Below are 22,350 nucleotides of genomic sequence, written 5' to 3' on the forward strand. Positions count from 1 at the left end.
CCTTCGCGATCACCTATGATCAGGCCTGAAAGATGACACGTGGGAGTTTAACCAGGAGCCGGACTCCTCGCTCTCATGCTCTTTCACTCTCGCTTATTTGCTCTGATGAGGCCCGACGCCAGGTTGTGAGCTGCCCAAGGGGAGACCCACGGGGTGAGGGACAGAGAGTGGCTTCCAGGCAACAGCTAGCGTTGCACTGAGGCCCTCGGTCCCGTAGCCCTTGAGAAACTGAATCCTGCCGATGACTACGTGGGTGAGCTTGGAGGAATTTCCTTTCCCAGCCGGGCCTTGAGATGATTACAGTCTCTGCTGGCACCTCGGCTGTAACCTTGCGGGAGACCTTAGCTGGAGAACCCAGCTAAGCTGGGCCCAGATTCCTGACACTCAGCGACTAAGAGGTAATAGGTGTTTGCTGTTTTCAGCCTCTGAGTCCTGGGGTCTTCTGTTACGTAGTGATAGATAGCTAATACACGTGCTAACGATCTAGCGACCACATCTTGGGAAACTGCATGGTCAGGAGCCTATTTCTAATGATATGATTCCTTTTCTTTGAAAGTGGAGTATAAATATAATAAGATTGTGTTCTTTCCCCAGCAAGGTATAAAGGACACTGCTTCCCCCCAAAACAAAACCCTGAATGGACCAATACAGCAATGTTGCATTAAGCTTCACCCACTAGTAACAAAGAATAAATTCCAAAACGCCCTTTCAGAAATATCACATGGTATATACCTTTTAAAATTAGGACCTCAAGTATTATTAGTAACCAGGTATTTTTACTTCATGTACATGATCTTAACATGATCTTGAGAAGGCTTGTTCTTTGTCCCTTTGTATGCAGGCAGCTGGAGGGGATCTTACTTTTAGATAAAATCACAGGCTTGACAAGATATCTCTGTATGAAAATGAGAACTTAGGTGATGTTGGTTCAGAGGTTTTCACCCAGGGCATCTGAAGCTTTTGGTTTTCTCTGCTTGTGTATGTGTGAAGTAAATTTAATTGTAAGAGACAGGGTTATAACCCACCAAGGCATCTTTGACTATGGTAGTGGAATTTATTAGTCTGTAGGGGCCTGTGTGTTCTTAGTACTGTCCTAGGCATTGTATAGTCTTGCCTAGGAAAAGGAGAAGTGAGAGGACTGGAATTTATGGGTGACGCATTCAAATCTATAACTTTTCCCTGTCATTTTCCTTTTCTAGTGTGTGAAGGAAAAGTTTTGCAGTTAGTCTATTCAGTATGCTACAAAAGAATGGCAGGCTAAGACTTGTTCTTATCCTAAGATACTTTTTTACAAATTTATCTGTACCCTCTATTTGTAAGTAATATGAACCATTAAGAGAGGAGAAAGAAGGGAAATGTGAAAGAACATTGAGCCAAAAAAGCCTGATGATAGAAAAAGCAGCACTTCAACTAAACACACCGGGAACAGTTCTGCAGGTGACCTTGCCTGCAGATGACCATGCCTGCAGATGACCTCGCCCTCCATGCCTGCAAATAAACGTCTTTGCCTCCGAAACAGCAAAGCCAAACCGTGCAATGCTTCACACATGTGTCCTGGAAATGAACACACCGAGTAGTGTTTAACGATCAGTGGAGCCAGACAGATGAGACATGACTGATTTGCATGAACCGTGTCCTGGGTTTCAGAATTGAGGAAGGGTTCATTAAATGACAAGAGGGAAGAACAATGAAATTGGGGAAGTAGAGATGACACTTCCTCTTCTTTCGAAAGAGCCTTACCCGCTGGTCAGCTTCTAATGGTCGTCCTGTGTAGCCAGAGCCGCCCGAGCTGTGGCCGCTTTCAGTGGAATCCTCAACCTTGGCCTCAGACTATTATGAATTTTCTGAATTCAGGGATAAAGAGCCAGTGCTTGGATTTACTCTCTTTTTATTGCATGTAAGTAAAACCACTCCTTGGCTGATGTATGAAGTCATTGCTTGGCATCTCAAGATGGTAAAGCAATGGATACCCTAGTACTCTCTTTAAAATAGTGAGTTGTAGCTAAGATGTGACCCTTGGGATGTACTGTTTGCTGAGCTTTTCATAAACTTGCTGCTGTGAAGTCCAGTGCTAAAGACACTCTTTAGCCTTGAAGGAGAGAGCTGTGTACTCACTCTGCTTTCCTCTGGCTGGTTCTTAAATGGATGTTGTATTGATAGCTGCTGGGACCTCAGACCATGGCTTTGATTTAGGAAAGCACAATTCAGCATGTGTGTGGGTCCTGAGGACTTCATTTGGGGAAACACTCTGTGGCCACCCACTTTTGAGAAGGCGTGTTCTTTGTGGAGAATCCCCCTTTGTATGCGGGCAGCTGGAGGGGATCTTACTTTTAGATAAAATCATAGGCTTGACAAGATATCTCTGTATGAAAATGAGAACTTAGGTGATGTTGGTTCAGAGGTTTTTACCCAGGGCGTCTGAAGCTTTTGGTTTTCTTTGCTTGTGTATGTGTGAAGGAAATTTAATTGTAAGAGACAGGGTTATAACCCACCAAGGCATCTTTGACTATGGTAGTGGAATTTATTAGTCTGTAGGGGCCTGTGTGTTCTTAGTACTGTCCTAGGCATTGTATAGTCATACACAGAGTTTGATTCCTTGCCAGCTAATTGAAATTTTACGTGGAAATAGAAACAGAAAGAACACAGGTTTCTTTCTGATCACATCATGCAAGTGAGAAGAAAAAGGACTTCAGTTTGTGTATTTCTTGGTGTTCTCATTCTTTAATATTTTTTAAACGTCCCTTTCCTCCCTTTAAATATCAAGTGTCTTTTCTGGAGAGGGTCCATGTGTTAACTCTTGCAGGTAAGCTGCATTAAGCAAATACACATCATCTGAGTACGGAAATAGGAAGTTCTTTCCGGCAGTAGCTTGCTGTGTGGCAATAAGAGATAAGAAATTACTTCATGACTATTGCCTGAGACTTTCCTTTTTACTCTCATATCCTTCTTAAACAGCTCACTTCTGCTTTCCATCCGGCATGGAGGCCAGGCAACGTGAGCTGGGAACCCAAGCACAGGTTGATAACTTGCAAGCAGGTTTAAAAGGGTAAATGGTGTGCAAGAGTGCAGAAAATCCTTAAAAATAAGCTCTTTGGTATTGAAGAAAATCCTACAAATGGGAGAATTACTGGGCTCTTCAGTGCTCTGAACAGTGCCTGACCCATAAAATTCTCTCAGTCAATGTTTGTTGAATGACTGAATGACTGATTGGGATTGTTCATAAAATGAGTGTGGTAGGGTAGCCTTTGCCCTGTCTCCATTACCCAGGCACAAAAGGAACTGCAGGTTGGAAAAGGTCAGAGTGAAGCAGGAGAGGAGAATATGAAGGTGGGAAGAGAAGAAAGGATATGTAGAAAGGAGATGATAAGAAGCCTTAAAGGTGGCAATATGGTGGTGAAGGTGGAAGTGGAGGAGTGGTAGAGTGGTGGTGATGGAGGTGGTGGTGGAGATACTGGGGGTGGTGATGGAGGTGATGGCGGAGGTGGTGGTGGAGTTGGTGGTGGAGGGGACTGTGGAGGTGATAGTGGTGGTGATGGAGGTGGTGGTGGAGATACTGGGGGTGGGGCTGGAGGTGGTGGTGGAGGAGGTGGTAGAGGTAGTGATAGAATGGGATTGGAAGTGGTGGTGATAGAAGTGGTGGTGGAAGAAGTGGTGAAGTGGAGGTGATGAAGGGCGGGCAGTGTGACATAGTCGGGAGAAATAGTTTTGGGATTAGACACAGCTGTTCAAAATCCGTATGCCCCACTCACTAGCTCTATGACCTCTGAACCTGCAAAACGGTGACTATAATAAACTGACCTTTTTGTGTTGTTCGATAAGGATTAGAAATACGATTGCACGGTGCCTGCCACCTCATGGATCTTCACCAAATGGCAGTTACCAATATATTTTCTTCAGTTTTTAAATCACTATAGCCACACTTAACAGATTTAACTACCAATTTATCTTTTCTTCATGTTTTTTGCTGTTTTCTAAACTTCATAAAATGAGCATGATTCTTTTAAAGAATTATTTATTAAAAATAAATGTTATATACCTAGTTATCAAGATGGTTAAGCACATGGTGGTATATCTATATAAAAAATACTGTCAATAAAATGATGTTTATGGAAATATTGTTATATATTAAGGCTAAGTTAAAAAAGAGGAGAAACATAACTCTCAGCTATGTAAAAACACTGCAGAGAAGCAAGATTGAGGTAAATATGTTAAAATGTGAACATACAATTAAGTTGGTTTATAGCTGATAGTTATATTTGTCTTCATGCTTTTCTATTTTTTATCAAAATTTTCATTAGTGGAGCATATTGAGATGACCTTAAAGATCTGAAAACAAAATAAATGTTGAATTAAAATAAATCAACAAAATTTTAACTCTCTTAACCTTCCACCAAAAGTGAAACAAAGGTAGTTTTTTAGTTACAGTGTGCTGAAGTTTGTAGTTCATTGCAATTGATGAAATAACACAATGTATGTTATTTAATTTTCATAGGGGGTTCCCCTTTGAGATTAAGACTGGTGCAGAATCATGTGACAGTTCTAAAGTGAGAACAGTGGAAAAGGTCCCCTCTGGGGCTGACTGGTATACTTAGTTCCTAGAATCGCATGAAAAAGGGCAATTTTGTCTATATGATTTACAACTGCCTCTAAACCTGTATTGGGTGATTTTCTAGCAAGTTCAACAGTCAATTTGATTGTTCTAAATTAAGTTTAGATTTGCCACCATAACAGTAATTAGTTTTTAAAGGAATGTTGACTTGTCTTTTTCATCTTGGTATACCTGGGGAGAGATCAGAAAAATATTTTTGTGCAGTAAGAAATATTTCCTGTTAGGATCTCGGCCATCCCATCTCACAGTGCTGGCCTGTCACTGTGGAGGAGGCCCTTATCAGAGACTTAACCGAAATCAAGTATTTTGGCTTATAGGTATTGGAATAAATCTCCTGTCTTTGCCTTAGAAATGATCAAGTGAGAGATAATTGGCAGACAAAGAGGCAAAAAAGTGAACAAATGTGAGCAAAAGATAGATTTCCTAAACTGACACGGGTGTTGAAATAGAAGGACTTGAAAGGTGAACAGTTAGCCAGTTTAAACTCACCCCAAAATTACTAGAGTGTGGATGAACTCTTAAAAAAATTCTGCATAAAAAATGACCAGATCTTCAGCGAAAACTGAAATTTAGATTAGAGATGAAAGAATTAATCAAACAGACAATGGACCTTATGACCAGTTGTAAAAGCCAGAAAGCCCAGTATGGAATATGAATTGAACTAGATGCGGCAGCATGGTAGACTTCGGAACAGTTGGTCCATAGCATTTGCTGAATATTTCATGTGTGGAGCATTGAATACAAACCAATGATATTACTGAACACTTGCCTCGTTCAGGGCACTGTAATCAACACTTTCATTTTTACACGATTGTCAAAGCAATCACTTTTCAAAACAATTGTCAAAGCAATTGTCAATTGTCAAAGCAATCACTTTTCAAAACAATTCTGGGAAATAGCACTACTGTTATCTCCACGAAGCTGAAGTTTCGAGAGGTAAAGTACCCTAACTTGTGTGTCTCTGAGCCTGTGGCCTAACTACCATCGTACATGACACTACATTGATTTCATTTGCATTAAAGGTTTTCTTATACAGGATAGTTATCTGAGGCCAAGAACTGGGAGACCAAGGGGGAGTATGGGCAGATTCATGCTCTACTTTGAAATCTCCTTAAGTGACATTCCTTTCCATTTCTTGGTTGAAGAGGTAGTGGAAAGGAATTTTTCTTTTCTTTCTTTTCTTTTCTTTTCAGGGAACTACCTATGCCCTGACATGACTGCACATATGTGGTTGGCAATGTAGCTGCTTCTTAGGCAGCCCTGAAGTATTATGTAAGGAGTGCTTCTCAACCAGCAGGAACCAAAGGGGTCTGGAGAGCCAGGGGGGGTTCCATGGCTTTTAGAACCATCCCTGGTTAGTCCACAACCTTAGTCAAGATATATAACATTCTCCCTTCACAAGGGTCCCTCCTGTTGCCCTTTTATAACAACATCCTATTTAATTTGAAAACATCCAGTTTCTTTCTTGAGTGTCACTGCACCCTTAGTGATAATGCTACACATTAGGCTCTATTTATTAGTGGGAGCAGCACAGATGGAGAGGTTAGGAGGCCTAAGTGCTCTGCCTGTGGCATATAAAGGTTGTGTGCTATCAAGCAAGGCCTTCAACTTCTCCGTGCTTCAGTTTTCTCATCCATAAAAGCTGAGATAAAAATACCTAACCAGTCTGTTTTATTGTGTGGACCAAATGCAATTAAGTGGAAATGCTTTGAAGAAAGTAAAAACGTTATAAACCAATGGGGTCTTCTGTCTTGGCTCGGATTTTATTTTCTTACCATGTAGAGACTCAGTTGACATACAAGAGCTTTACTGGCATAAGAGGATTAGGTGAAAGATAGTAGGGGGTGTCATGGGTTAAATTGTGCCTCCTCCCCCAAGAAAAATTATGCTGAAGTCCTAACCCCCAGTACTTCAGAATGTGACCATATTTGGAAATGGAGGTGTTGTGGATGTGATTAAATTAAGGTCAACGATCCAATGAGACTGATGTCCTTATAAGAAGAAAGCCCTGTGAAGACAGAGATACCAGGGAGAAGACCATGTGATGTGGAGAACAGAGACTGGAGTGATGCAGCTGTAAACCAATGGACACCAAGGAATTGCCGGCCCTCCAGACGCCTAGGAAAAGGCAAGGAGGGATTCTCCCCCATGGGTTTCAGAGGGAGCTTGGCCCTGACAACACCTTGATTTCAGATTTCTGGTCTCCAGAGCTATGAGAGAGTACATTTCTGTTGTTTTAAGCCACTCAACTTGTGGTCTTTTGTTACTATAGCCCTAGGAAACCAATACAGGGACTAAAGAATAAAAGCCATTTTAAATGCTAGTAATAAACTCATCTAATTGCTGGCAAGCACTTCTAGGGACCAAATCCAATATGACTCATTTCTCTGACTTTAACCTGTGGCATTGGGCCTCAGACAGTAGATTTACTACATCATTGAATGGGAATGAACACAGACACTAAACAATGGAACACATTTACAAAATGGAAATCAGGCTATTGTGAAATCTATAAAAGGGCATTCTTTCATAAGTTGAGTCTAGCTGGGGATTTCGGACTATTATACTGATGTGGTCATTTACTAGATATGGAACATTAGTGTCTGTTTGGGAGGATATTTACTTCTCCAAGTTGTATAGTGAAAGAAAAGTTCAAATATTTGGAATTGGAAAATGATGTAATGTGATAGCACTTTGGTCCAAACATAAAACCTAAGGCTCCAATCTAAACCTATAGCAAATGGAAACTCCCCAATTAATGGATGTTGGGTCATTTTAGTGGTTTCATCTATAATTGTTGATCCCTTTGATACATAAAGTTAGTTTGGTACCTGCGTGGCTATTTTAATGACAGCATAAATAGCCAGGATTTCAAGCGTATTCTTGGGTTTCTCTGCAACATAAGAATCCCTTACTTTCTCTTTTCAGGCGAGTTTAAATTACTCTAATTACTATTACCATAATTATCCCTAGCAGAGCAATGTTCTTTTAGTAGGAAAACATTATTGTAAGAGGCTAATTCATTTAATCTACTCAAAACTAAAAGTATCTTTTTGCTCCTCCCCTTAATTGATTTATATTCAATTATCTTTAGACTTGTTATTAATTTTATATAATTTCTTTCAAAATGCTTAATGGAAAGTTGTGACTGGTTAGATTCTTTCACATTTGAACACGGTAGAATTTCTTTATTTTCCTGACTTTCACGAGAGGAAATACTTCCTTAAGAGTCTTGTGTACTAACCTCTAATATCACATAGGATGAGAACATTTAACCATTTATAGACAAATTTATATATTGATACCAAACACTGGTCTAAAATAGGAAAATACAAGACCTCTCAGAAAAAAGGAAAGAAATGGAGCTGACTCAAAATTCTTTCCAGGAGTCTCAATTTAACATTATCCACTCCTACAGGATATAATTCGTTATAAGGTGTCAGGACTCTCAGCCAGAAGACACTTGGCTGCACTTATACTAAGTCACATTTTAAGGAAGAAACCTTTAATTCTTTTCAAAAACTGAGAAAATGGCTGCAGACATGAAAACCATACTTTTTAGGCTGCTTGTTTATGATTATTCTGTTTGGATAGCTCAGAGTATAACACAATATGGGGGAAGTTTGCACTATTTTTCTGGTCTGATGACCATATGTTGTCTCATTAATTTCTTGAACATGTTGAAGATTCTGCTAGTTTAGCAAACCAATGGTCGCCACAGGAGCATTTTATTAATTCACTTGAAGTACAGGTCAGTTATAACAACTTTGTTCTTGCCACCTGTTAAAAGCCTGAAGCAAATTATGCTAAAGGCCTTATTTTCTGGTTCCTTATTGAACCATAAATCCCAACCTCTCTTACGATCCTGACAAAATAGGCAAAGAATTGTTCTCACTCTTGAGTGTGAATACTAATCATACAGTATGATGAATACCCATTTTTGAACATTTAATAGTCACCAAATGCCTATTGGATACCTCATGTTTTCCATGTGTTTTATTGTAAGAGAACAGACAAGATCACCTTCTAAGTTCCCTTATAATCGTGTGAATTAACACTACCTTTTCTTGGTTAGATTCAGTTACAGCCATTCTGTCAAAGAGAAGGCTCTGAACTTGAACTCTCTTGGTGAAACATGTCCAGCGTTTTCCAGCTAGAGCTGGATTTCACCCTGGAAGCTACCAAGCTCTCCTGCACTTGAATTTTCAACTTGGTTAATCAGCTGGAGCCGTTTTGCGTAGGTAACAGGGACTTAGAGGGAATTGTTGAGCAAGGTTTGAGGTAGGCACTAGAGCGCAACTGTTTTATTTTGTGGATGCTCACCAACATTCCAAAGTGATGTACAAATCAGTTGCCTTGAGAGGAATGCCAGACCCCAAGCTCTCCTGGGCCGAGAAGCCAGCGCGAGATGAGAGACCCCAGAGCATTCATCAAAGCAGAGTAAGTGACCAGAGCGTGATAGGCTTGGCTATTTCTTCCGAAGTGACTTTGCTTTTCACTTTGGTGTTCCTGGTAGCAGCAGAGTCCTAGACTCAGGGTCATTTCCATTTTGCATTAAATACTTTGTGTGCTCTGCACTGGGAGCAAATTAGCAAGATTCTCCTCTCAATCCTGAATTGAGTTCAGACACTGAGCGCTGCTGCCTGCTCCCCGCAGCCTCACGTTTCTTACCAAGGACGCGCACCTTTTGCCAGTGGATGGAGGCCCCCTGGCCAGTGAGGTGTTCTCTATCTTGCTTGGAACTTTCTGGGCAGTGAGCACCACTGAGGCAAGCCTTTGAATGAAGGCAGAAAACAGCATTCAAGAGGGCTCCTTGTTTACGACGGTAGTTTCTCAAACAGGCTGCATTTGTTTCCACGTCTCCAGCAGCTGTACGTCATGTGCGGTCGGTGCTACTGTTATTGCTAAGAGTTAACATGTGCTGTCCACTTGCTGTCTGCCAGGGAAGGGGTTAAAGGCTGTATATTCATTGTCTAATTTTCTTAACCGAATGACTCTAGGAAGCGCTGTTATTAACTAGCTTTCCTTTTCCTGATGAAGAAACAGGCTCAGAGAGTTTAAGAACCTGGCTCAAGGTCACACAGTAAGTGGTAGAGTCAGGATCCCAACCTCAACAATTTGATTCTGGAGTCAGAATTTGAACTGGGTCTGCTGGACCTGAGGGTCCAGTAACATATGGCTGCTTTGAGGGCAGAGGGGAAAAGGATGCCACGTGATTTCTTATTTTTAGATAAGGCTGCTTTGTGCTTGTCCACCTTTCCATTCATTCCCCAGGCTGGGAATGTATGTAATCTGACCCCATTTGGGCCAGAGGAAGTGTGTTTGCGTGAAGAATATAATGCTAAGAGTGCTTGTCACAGATTTGCCTGAGCCTTAAGGAAAATCTCCTTCCTAAAGACATTTCCAGATCACAGCTGAGGAGGCTTGGGACAAAGAGGACATTTGCTTCTAAGAATTCAGAATGAAAAGGGGAAGAAAAATGGATATTAAAAGTTAGGAAGGCAGGATTTTGAGAAGATGTGTTTGAATAGTTTCCATTCATGATTTCTATTTATTATAACACGAGGAAAAGTTCTTGAGAAAAAGAAAAGGTTAGTAAATATCAAATTAGATAAAAGGAGAGGAAAGAAGGAGCTCTTTAGGCAAATACTTTGCATTCAACCTCATACTAAATTTATGTAATCAACTATCTTGCTATTTACCGCTTAAGTTTTTAAAATAATTTTTTTTTCTGTAGCACACATGTAATGTATGTTTATTGCCCAAAATGCACATAAACAAGGAAAAGATAAATATTTCCCATGATCCTACCATACTGAACTAATCATAGCTAATATTTTGGTGCAAAAACTTCAATATTTTGTCTTTTTTCTTTATATATGAGTGTATTTGACAAAAATGAGATAAAACTGTACTCTGACATATTAAAATCATATTCCTATCACATTACATATTTTAGATATAATAATTTACCAAATAGGAGTGCAGTTACCAAACTTTTTGAATGGGTAATGATGGATAAGTGAAGAGCTTTTTCTTCATGATAACTGACCATAGAAAAGTTCAGATATTGAGAATTTGCAAATACTGCAAAGAAGTGGCAAGTTTAACAAGTTTTAATCCAAAACGTGGCTAGTAGTCATATAAAACAAAACAGAAAATAACAAAAGAGCAAAATGCAGTAGAGGGAAGACCCCAGCATGAATTTGAATAGGCAAGTTTTGGGGTGTCATAGCAGGTGGCAGCAGCTGTCTTTTGGAAAGAGGGTTATCCTCAGCTGACTTGTCTTTTTGCAACCTTGTTGTGGTGTCTGGTGGTCCTGAAGACTGGTGTAGGACCCTAGTCTCCATGTGTTTTTTTTTTTGTTTTTTTTAATCTATTTATTTATTTATTTTTGGCTGTGTTGGGTCTTCGTTGCTGTGCGCAGGCTTTCTCTAGTTGCGGTAAGCAGGGGCTACTCTTCATTGCGGTGCGCGGGCTTCTCATTGTCATGGCTTCTCTTGTTGCGGAGCAAGGGGTCTAGGCGCGCAGGCTTCAGTAATTGTGGCACGTGGGCTCAGTCGTTGTGGCTTGCAGGCTCTAGAGCTCAGGCTCAGTAGTTGTGGTGCACGGGCTTAGTTGCTCCGTGGCATGCGGGATCTTCCCAGGCCAGGGCTCGAATCCGTGTCTCCTGCATTGGCAGGCGGATTCTTAACCACTGCGCCACCAGGGAAACCCTCTCCATGTGTTTGTTTTGTTTTTTGTTTTTTTTTTAAAAAACAACAGCTCCTGTTTATTTTTAAATTTTTATTTATTTATTTAATTTATGGCTGTGTTAGGTCTTCGTTTCTGTGCTAGGGCTTCCTCTAGTGCGGCAAGCGGGGGCCACTCTTCATCGCGGTGCGCGGGCCTCTCACTGTCGCGGCCTCTCTTGTTGTTGAGCACAGGCTCCAGACACGCAGGCTCAGAAATTGTGGCTCACGGGCCCAGTTGCTCCGCGGCATGTGGGATCCTCCCAGACCAGGGCTCGAACCCGTGTCCCCTGCATTGGCAGGCAGATTCTCAACCACTGCGCCACCAGGGAAGCCCTCTCCATGTGTTTTTAAGTCTGTCAGCATCATCACTCATATGAATTTTTGAGTTACTTGGCCACAAATGGTATTGAAAAATTATTTCTTAAACATAGAAATTCTCTTATGGTCCCTGAGAAATTCACCCCAATTCACCAAAAATTTGTTGAGAATTTTCTCTGTGTCAGGCATTGTGGAAAATATAAACAAAATGTTTTTAAAAAGTTAGTCCCTAGAATATCTTACCAATTTACCGGGGCAACAAAACTAACACATGAGACATTAAACGAAAAGACGAAGGTGATACATGAGTGTCATAATGAACAGTGTAGAGAGTTAGTACTGTAAAAGTTAGAGAATGAACCAGGAGAATTTAATGGTGGAGGAAGAAGTTGAGCAGAATATGAAAGGAAGGGTGAGTTTCAGGCGGATGGAAAGAAGAGAGATGACCACGGAGTCAGGGGGGAAAATGCAAACAGAGCTTTCCCCCTGGAGCCAAGACAAAATGGCCCTCATGCTGCGGTATATCAGGCAGCTACATAATGGGAAGAATCTTGGACCACAAGCCACATGCTTTGGTCTGCCAGTTGCTATGTAGGTGAACTTTGGGTTGTTACTTTTTCATGTCTCAGTTTCTCCATTTGTGAAATGGGTAGCAGCATATCGCTACATGCCTCAAAGACTTATTGGGGTCTTGCACGAGATGATGTGTATACACATGCTGTGTCACTTGTGATGGTGATTTACTAGAAATACTGACAGAAGGAAAGCACAAAAGGACAATAAAGTAGTTATAACATACCCCAAGCCAAAGTTGAGTGTTTTGCAGACAGAGGGAGTAAATCATTGGGTCAAACGTAGCAGGGGCAAAGGGGAAGGCAGAGAGTTGATAGGTTGATGGCACTGTTAATTCCCCTCTGGAGACATGGAGAAATGAGGGGAAATGAGAAGATGAGGAGGAAAGTGGTTGATGGGGAAATGGAGTGCTTTGGAGAAAGTTTGATGATAAGGATGGGTTTTCATACATTTGTATGTTTTCTAATAAAATGGCACTTTCTTGAGTACTGTGGGCAATGCATCATGTCAAATCTTTTAATATGTTCTTCCCACTAATTGAATGAGAGGAAAAGGAAATTTCTTCTTTTCTCCTTATTTCACTTACTTTCCCTTTGTATCCCTAGAAGCATATGACACACTGCTCAACAAATAGCTGAAATAGTTTTGAGAAAATATTATCATCAATCCAACTGGGTAGTAGTTAGATCTTGGGCAGCAGTTCTAGGCTTATGCATCACACTTCTCTTTTTAAATCAAGTCATAGAGCTATTATAAATTATTAAGGCTAAATATTTTATAATTAACTCATAATGAGTTTTAACCATGAGAATCAGATAAAGCATGAATGAATCCATACAGTCCATAAAGGTACATTTCAACGTTTGTGCTCGTGTCATTCCTTTATTAAATATTTGATAGATTTTAACAATTAACATCATCTTCCTTGTGCATTGAACCTTCTGGTGGACACAAAGCAAAAACCAAAAGACGTGTAGCAAGTAGGAGAAGAAAAAACAGAGAGGTTGGAGAATTCACACACTCTATTAGAGGCTCCTGAACTGACTTAATCTGGCAAATTTCCTGCCTATTTTTGTTCATTATACTCTATTCATACTGCTCTCTTTGGTCAAACCTAGGGCCTTTCTCAGCTCTCATCCTCCTGGATTCAGCATCCCTTTCTGTATTGATTACATCCCCACGTTATCCCTTCTGTAGACTTCAAGACTCACGTAGACCTTGTCTGCCTTAAGGACATATACTCCATCTCTCAAATTTCTCCTTAAGCCATTCAACTATAGCATCTTATTTGATTTACGTCTTGGTTCCCTGTCTTGTTATCTCTGGAGGTTCTCTCTTGGGAAGTTCTCTGATCTCAGTTCTCTTCAACTATTATACCACAATATTATTTGAAACCCCCATCTTTCCAGTCTTGATCCAACTCTGGTTCCCCACTCAGTTTCCTCTTGCTAGCAGGGTTTTTTGCTCATATGCACTGGATTGTTGCAATTCACATATGTTTAGAATTGAACTATTGCCCAATATTCTCTGGTTGTTCTCCTTATACTCTCTTGAGTAGAGAGAGAGTTCTTGGAGAATTTCATGGCGAGTCGATCAAAACAATGAACTTGGGTATAATTTTAAAAAATCATTAAGTTCTCTTCCTCCCTCCTTTAAGGGTTAATTTTACTTTATCCAATCACACTTGCATTGATATTGTCTACTTGTTCCTGGGTCAAGGTAGCTTTGTTGTCTAATACTTCTCTTCCTAGATGACCTAGTCATTTGGGGAAGAAAAGTTGTCTTCTTTTTCCCTACCTGTTCACCCCAATCAATAGCCCCCAGGGAATCTTGGTTGTGGCCAAATCTCTTTTCTCTACCCCTACCCCCAGGTTTCTGTACCTCTTCTTCACGATTACCTGGGTATGTTGGACCAATCCCTCTGCTGAGCCCTATCCTTTGCCTTCCCTGTCAGCATGTGTCCTGTTCCCTGGTGTAAAGCAGAGATTCTCTGATTCTTTTTCTTACTTGAATGTCTTACACGGTCCGGGGCTTTGAGTAAGTATGACAAAGACTTGGGTTTAGCAATCTTTTCATTATGCAGTCATTTCCATTGAAAGTCTGCTTTCTGTTCTCCTGGAGAGCCTAGAGAAGTTTCATGTACTGACATGTCAGTGTCTATATTTTAGGAGTGGGCAAATAGAAAGCTGTTTACTCAAAAGTTTTCTTTTCTCTAGCCTTTGTCTGTTTTTGTCTTATTCTTTGGGAAGGAGACCTCCCTCTAAATCCTGAATGCCTGTTTGTGTGGAGCCTCTGAGCTATGACTGCTTTACAGTCCCCCGAAAATGTGCGTTTGTGCACGTTTTCTTAGACTGACTTTTGCTGTCTGTGTGCAAGGCAGATAGTAATGCCCCCATGGAAGAAACCGAGGCTCAGAATGGTGAAATGACTTGTCCAAGGTCGTAGTACTAATGAGTGGCTGATCTGAGGCTCGACTCTAGCTTGCTGTTTCTTACGGGAGGTTTCCCCCTCGGGAGCATTCTATTGCCTGACCTTTATCAGTGAGTTGTCTCTACTGATTTATTTTCTAGGTAAAGTTTGAATTCAAGCCTAATCGCCTTCTCCTCCTCAGTGTGTCCCAGCCTGGATCACCCCATCAGGCATGTATTCTTAGCCTTATACTTGGGTAAGTAGAGGCCTCTGCCCACCTGTGTTGGATGCCTGATGTCAGTGCTTACCGCACAGAATCAGACACCAAACTTATTTTAGCTCAGAGGCACGATGGACTCCATTTACTCTCCACTTACCAGTTTATGGATAAGGAACTGAGGTCCAAAGAGATTTTGTGATTTCCCAAATGTGAAGAGCTTTTTAGAGGTAATGCCCACTTCACTGCCCAGATTTCCTAGACTCCTAGACTCTCCACTGTTAAATCTGGGTTAAAATGAACACGTTCTTGGAAAGGAAAGCTCTTTCAATTGTTATGAGTCACTGACACCACTGCGTGAATTAGCTAATCAGATCCTTCTGACTGGGAGCTAATTTGGGTTGCCAAATCACCTGGCTCGCCTGTGCCACAACTCTGAGCTGATAAATGCCTAGTCTAAATGTCAACTACCCAACAACAAAGACTGCACCATTTATTTTTGAAGATTCTTTCAGCTTTTCTCATTTAAAATGTCTTTCAATATAATGCAGTATTGTCCTTTGGGTATGAAGATGGTAGATTTCCTTCATTTCATCCTTCCTCTCTCCTAATAATCATTTCTGTCAAGGCTTTGCATGTATAAGGCACTAGGGTTGAGTTTGTGACTGAGGAAGCATCTAAACAAGTTGGCTTATTTGAGGATCCAACCCATGACTTCAGTTTCAATAACACTCCAAAGACCATCAGAAAATGAAGTCGACATAGCTTTGGGGGCTTTGGATAAGAGACAAGCCTGTATTTCCACAAGGCAGGAGCTAATGCTGGCTTTTCCATTAGATGAAATTTCTTTCAAGTCTCTCCAACCACGATCCCCTCCAGGGTCCCCACCAGACCTGCTTTAAGCATTGAGATACTTGTAAGGTCTTTGGGGAACCTCCTGATTACACATATCTTTACTGATAATTTTTCTTTACCTTGTGATGTGCTTATTTTAAACAGAGCCCCTAGCCAGTCTCCCTTTCCCTCCTGAGCCTCTCTCGTTAAGTGAAAACTTCTCTTGGGCTTGGAAGGCATTTGTGCTGACTTTCTGCCTGGTGGTTTCTCCAGTGATTTAGAAATCTGCACAGATGGGGCTGGGGGAGGGAGGGTACCCAGTTGGCATAGAGGACGTGGAAATTCAAGCAGAACTGGACACAAAATACTTGCGTCTCCAGTTCCATTTGCCGAAGGAAAGAATCTCTTCAAAGTTTGCAAGATTTTTTTTTTTAATCAAAACGTTTTTAAACACACAGTAAAACAAACTGACCAGTTTTAGCTTCTTGATATATTAAGCATAGATTTTCAGATAAGTATTTGTCACTCACAGGCTTTCACCAGAAGGTGAATTTTTCTCATAAAAAGTTATCAATAGGTCAAATGTCTCATGGGGTATAAAGATGAAAATGTCATGGTCCCTGATTTCTCAGTTGTGTTCGTCCTACATGTGAATTAATGAAATTGTAGCAGGGTTTTCTTGGTGGGAACTGCACCTGTAAAAAATGGAAACAAATGATTCCTTTATTAAGGTTCACCTTTAACTCGTAGATTATTTTGGCCCAGGAAGCTTTGGAAACAAGGTGTACTGATAAAAGTCAAGAGCTAATCAGAACTTAGGAAGGCCCGGTTTCATGTCTGAGCATACTTGTGAGAGACACTGTAAGAGAAAATTCTTGGATTGGTTTTAACATTTCATCCAATAAAACTTTCTTGGGCAGAGTGTTAGTTGAAAGAAAGGCTATAATTTTAAAAGTCCTGGGACTTCCCTGGTGGTCCAGTGGTTAAAAATCTGCCTTCCAGTGCAGGGAAAGCAGGTTCGAACCCTAGTCGGGGAACTAAGATCCCACGTGCTGTGGGGCAACTACTCCCATGCACTACAACTAGAGAGTCCACGCAGCCAAAAAAAAAAAAGTCCTGTTGGTATTCTGTTAACAAGAAGGTTGTTTCCCATCACATTTTGTTTCAGGGGAGTGGCTTGAACTGGATCTCTTTTGTTCCATACTTAAAAAAAATGGATTTTGCATTTGTTGTTATTGGTTATTGCTGTGTTCTCTCAGAGAGGGTTATCCTTATGAGGAAGCCATTTGGTAGGTAATATTGAATTTCATTTGTTCTAAGCCCACACATGTTTAGTCTTTTCACTTTCTTCTTGCCAGGGAACCAAGAGTGTGCTGCTTGTGACAGAGGTGTGCTGTGCTGTATTTCTAACAGATGGAAGATTCAGGTTAGCTGTGAGCTAATAAGAAATTTGACAGCATGGATTTCAGAGTAGGGCCAGGAAGTACTCTGGTGGAGTTTGCTGAGAGGAAAGCAAAGATTCAAAACTGAGACTAGTCCTGATTTGAGCTTAGATGAAAATTTCCTCTGATGTCAGGAGATCTCTTAATTAGCACAGAGAAGGGAGAAAGAAACAGAGGCTCAAAGTTAAGCAAACTTCTTCATTGAAGGATTTTTTTAGGGGGCTAATATGCTAACATAGTTGTCAATCTCCAGTATGGGGAAAATTTTTAATTGTGGGGAAACTTAATAGGCATCTTTTTCCAACTTATTGGCCAAGAAATCCCTTTATGACAGAGACCTGAGGAAGTCTCGTGTTCATCCACTATACTTTAGAATATTGTTTTTTAGCTTACTCCATCCTTTAACCAAAATATAAATTTTTTTAATAAATGAAACAAAGTCTTAACAGCTGTAATTTTACATTTTGTTGGCATAGTTGTTCTATATCCAGAGAAAAATATGTAGAGATGCAATGGAAATGAGAACTTAGGACACTGATGGGAATTTTATGTATATGGGTGACAGTAAAAGTCTTTGGGATTGTTTTTGTCCTGAATCTTCAGGACATAACTTAGATTTGAATTCTAAAATAATGAATTAAGTAGTAAGGGAGCGAGAGGCTTCTAAACTCTCAATAGGTAAACCATAAAATGAAGACAGAGATTAGAAATGCTGTGTTGCAAGGACAATGAGGTTTTTAAATGGTATGGATACACATGGAGGCATGAACGATAAATCTCTTCTTGCTTCTTCTAACTTGACAAAGCCTATTCAAATTATGATGATGACAATTGTGTCAGTTCCAAAGAATGCGTTTCTATAGTTACTATTGTATGTAAGCCTCAGTGTATTCACTTACATTAAAAAGGACACATATCCAAAGAAAACATTTGTAAAGTTGCAGTCAAAAAATTACTATACTGAACACAGTTCATTAGAGACTTTTATTATTCTCCCCCCAGGAACATGTTAGAGCTGGAGACAGAGATTTATGTTGGTTTTCCATCATCTGTATTCTCAGCACTTCAACAGTGATTTGCACAAAGAAATGTTTGTTGAACACATTAACTTAGTTTTTTTTATCAACTAGTTATTTTTCATTGAAAAGGTAAGGCAGACATACATTTAAAAATTTAAATGTTATAAAAAGCACACAGGATGGAGAGTTATGTTTACACCTCACTCAAGACTTCCAGGCTCCCACTATAGAAGCAACCACTGTAACCAGCTTATACAATGTTCTTCTAGAATGTTCTATGTGTATTGAAGCATAATGCATATATGTGTATATACAGATATGCATGTAGATATGCACACAGTTATTTTTACACAGGTAGAGGTGTACCATATAGATTGTTCTACATCTTGATTTTTTTTCATTTAAATATTCTTAATGACATATATTTTAAGAAATGTGTTCCAATAATTGAATAGTCATATAACATTGACATTTTACTTTTCATTTCTTTATGATTGAGGTTGACTGTCTTTTCATATGTTACAAACCATTAGTGTTTGTTTTCTATGAACCGCCTCTAAGTTCTTTGTCAATTTTTCTGTTGGTTTAATGGTCTTTTATAACTGATTTGTAAGAGGTCTTTTTATACTAAGAAAATGAGCTCATTGTCATATGTGTTGAAATATTTTTCCCAGTTGATCATTTGTCTTTTGACTTTGTTGGTATTTTTTTCTGTGCAGAAAAAAACTTTTATGTCATCACATTCACTAATCTTTTTGGAATCTGGGTTTTGAGTATTGCTTAGAAAAGCTTTCTTATCTCCAAAAAGAAATAAATTCTCCTATATATACTTCTAATAGATTGGTTATTTTATTTTATATATTCAAACTTTTTATTTACCTGCAAGTTAATTTGGTGAAATATATCTTTTTTAGATGTTTTCTACACGGCTAGTTAGTTGACAATGCCACATTGCTAAATTTCAGTATATGTAACATTCATTAAAAAAAATTAACTTTTTTATTAAGGAAAATTCCCAACATATAAAAGTATAGGACCTTCAAGATGGCAGAGGAGTAAGACGTGGAGATCACCTTCCTCCTCATAAATACATCAAAAATACATTTACATGTGGAACAACTCCTACAGAACACCTACTGAACATTGGTAGAAGATCTCAGACTCCCCAAAAGGCAAGAACCTCCCCACGTACCTGGGTAGGGCAAAAGAAAAAAGAAAAAACAGGGACAAAAGAATAGGGATGAGACCTGTACCTCTGGGAGGGAGCTGTGAAGGAGGAAAAGTTTCCACACACTAGGAAGCCCCTTCACTGGTGGAGACAAGGGTGGTGGGTGGAGGGGAAGCTTCGGAGCCACGGAGGAGAGCGCAGCCACAGGGGTGCGGAGGGCAAAGTGGAGAGATTCCCGCACAGAGGCTCGGCGCCGAGCAGCACTCACCAGCCCGAGAGGCTTGTCTGCTCGCCCGCCGGGGCGGGCGGGGCTGGGAGCTGAGGCTCGGGCTTCGGAGGTCAGACCCCAGGGAGAGGACTGGGGTTGGCTGCATGAAGACAGACTGAAGGGGTCTAGTGCGCCACAGCTAGCTGGGACAGAGTCCGGGAAAAAGTCTGGACCTGCCGGAGAGGCAAGATACCTTTTCTTCGGGGTGCGCGAAGAGAGGGGATTCCTTCCATGTGTGCCCACAGAAGGCAGAGCACCACCTAAGTGAGCTCCAGAGATGGGTGCGAACCATGGTTATCATCTTGGACCCCAGAGATGGGCATGAAATGCTAAGGCTGCTGCTGCCGCCACCAAGAATACTGTGTGCAAGCACAGGTCACTATCCACACCCCCCCTGGGAAACTGTGCAGCCCGCCACGGCCAGGGTCCTGAGATCCAGGGACAGCTTCCCTGGGAGAACGCACAGCGTGCCTCAGGCTGTTGTAATGTCACGCTGGCCTCTGCCACCTCAGGCTTGCCCAGCATTCCAATTATGATTACCGTACCCCTCCCTCCTCCAGCCTGGGTGAGCAAGAGAGCCCTAATCAGCCACTGCTTTAACCCCCTCCTGTCTGGGCAGGGAACAGACACCTGAGGGCAACCTACAGGCAGAGACGGGGCCAAAACTAAAGCTGAACCCCAGGAGCTGTGCGAACAAAGAAGAGAAAGGGAAATTTCTCTGTGCAGCCTCAAGAGCAGCAAATTAAATCCCCACAATCAACTTGATAAACCCTGCATCTGAAGAATACGTGAATAGATAATGAATGTTCCCAAAATTGAGGTGGTGGACTTTGGGAGCAACAGTAGACTTGGGGTTTGCCCTCTGCGTCTAATATGTTTCTGGTTTTATTTTTATCTTAGTATAGTATTTAGTGCGTATTATCATTGGTGGATTTGCTTATTGGTTTGGTTGCTCTCTTCCTTTTATATATATATATATATATTATTTTTTCTTTTTCTCTTTTTGTGAGTGTGTATGTGTATGCTTCTTTGTGAGATTTTGTCTGTATAGGTTTGCTTTGACTATTTGTCCTAGGGTTCTGTCTGTTCGTTTTTGTTTGTTTGTTTGTTTTTTCTCTCTTCCTTTTTTTCTCAGCCGTGTGGCTGGCAGGGTCTTTGTGCTCTGACCAGGTGTTGGGCCTGAGCCTTTGAGGTGGGAGGGCCAAGTCCTGGAAATTGGACCACCAAAAACCTGGCCCCACATAATATCAATCAGCGAGAGCTCTCCCAGAGATCTTCGTCTCAACACCAAGACACAGCTCCACCCAAAGGTCAGCAAGCTCCAGTGCTGGACTCCCCATGCCAAACAAATAGCAAGACAGGAACACAAACCCACACGTTAGCAGAGAGGCTGCCTAAAGTCATACTAAGTTCACTGACACTCCAAAACACACCACTGGATGCGGCACTGCCCACCAGAAGGACAAGATCCAGCCCCACCCACCAGAACACAGGCACCAGTCCCCTCCACCAGGAAGCTGACACAAGCCACTGAACCAACCTCACCCGCTGGGGGCAGACACCAAAAATAACGGGAACTATGAACCTGCAGCCAGTGAAAAGGAGACCCCCAAAACAGTAACATAAACAAAATGAGAAAACAGAGAAAGAGAAATACACAGCATATGAAGGAGCAATGTAAAAATCTACCAGACCAAACAAATGAAGAGGAAATAAGCAGTCTACCTGAAAAAGAATTCAGATTAATGATAGTAAAGATGATCCAAAATCTTGGAAATAGAATGGAGAAAATACAAGAAACATTTAACAAGGACCTCGAAGCACTAAAGAGCAAAAAAACCTTGGTGAACAACATAAAAAATGAAATTAAATATACTCTAGAAGGAATCAATAGCAGAATAACTGAGGCAGAAGTATTGATAAGTGACCTGGAAGATAAAATAGTGGAAATAACTGCTGCAGAACAGAATAAGAAGAAAGAATGAAAAGAATTGAGGACAGTCTCAGAGACCTCTGGGAGAATATTAAATGCACCAACATTCGAATTATAGGAGTCCCAGAAAAGAAGAGAAAAAGAAAGGGTCTGAGAAAATATTTGAAGAAATTATAGTTGAAAACTTCACTAAAATGGGAAAGGAAATAGTCAACCAAGTCCAGGAAGCACAGAGAGTCCCTTACAGGAGAAATCCAAGGAGAAACACACCAAGACACATATTAATCAAATTATCAAAAAGTAAATTCAAATAAAAAATATTAAAAGCAACAAGGAAAAAGCAACACCTAACATAAAAGGGAAACCCCATAAGGTTAACAGCTGATCTTTCAGCAGAAACTCTGCAAGCCAGCAGGGAGTGGCAGGACATATTTAAAGTGATGAAAGGGAAAAACCTACAACCAAGATTACTCTAACCAGCAAGGATCTCATTCAGATTTGACAGATAAATTAAAACCTTTACAGACAAGCAAAAGTTAAGAGAATTCAGCACCACCAAACCAGCTCTACAACAAATGCTAAAGGAACTTCTCCAGGCAGGAAACACAAGAGAAGGAAAAGACCTACAATAACAAAGCCAAAACAATTAAGAAAATGGTAATAGGAACATACATAACGATAATTACCTTAAATGTAAATGGATTAAATGCTCCAACCAAAAGACATAGACTGGCTGAACGGATACAAAAACAAGACCCATATATATGCTGTCTACAAGAGACCCACTACAGACCTAGGGACACATACAGACTGAAAGTGAGGGGAT

General features: G+C 40.7%; 1 protein-coding gene across 2 annotated transcripts in view; it reads left to right on the forward strand.

Moving 5' to 3' along the window:
• IPCEF1 (interaction protein for cytohesin exchange factors 1) overlaps positions 1–22,350 on the forward strand; it is a 221,734-nt gene that overhangs the window by 34,761 nt on the left and 164,623 nt on the right. Inside the window, exon 1 of one of the 2 annotated variants that reach the window (XM_082404583.1) lies at positions 120–9,049. The exons of the other annotated variant lie outside the window; for it this stretch is intronic. Within the exon in view, the coding sequence (XP_082260709.1) occupies positions 8,948–9,049 (102 nt within the window). The 5' untranslated portion in view covers positions 120–8,947. Of the gene's footprint in view, positions 1–119; positions 9,050–22,350 lie in introns of those variants that run through there. 2 annotated transcript variants of the gene reach the window in all.

Source organism: Balaenoptera borealis (genome assembly GCF_965194805.1).
Source record: "Balaenoptera borealis genome assembly, chromosome: 9".
In the NCBI taxonomy this organism is placed as follows: domain Eukaryota; kingdom Metazoa; phylum Chordata; class Mammalia; order Artiodactyla; family Balaenopteridae; genus Balaenoptera; species Balaenoptera borealis.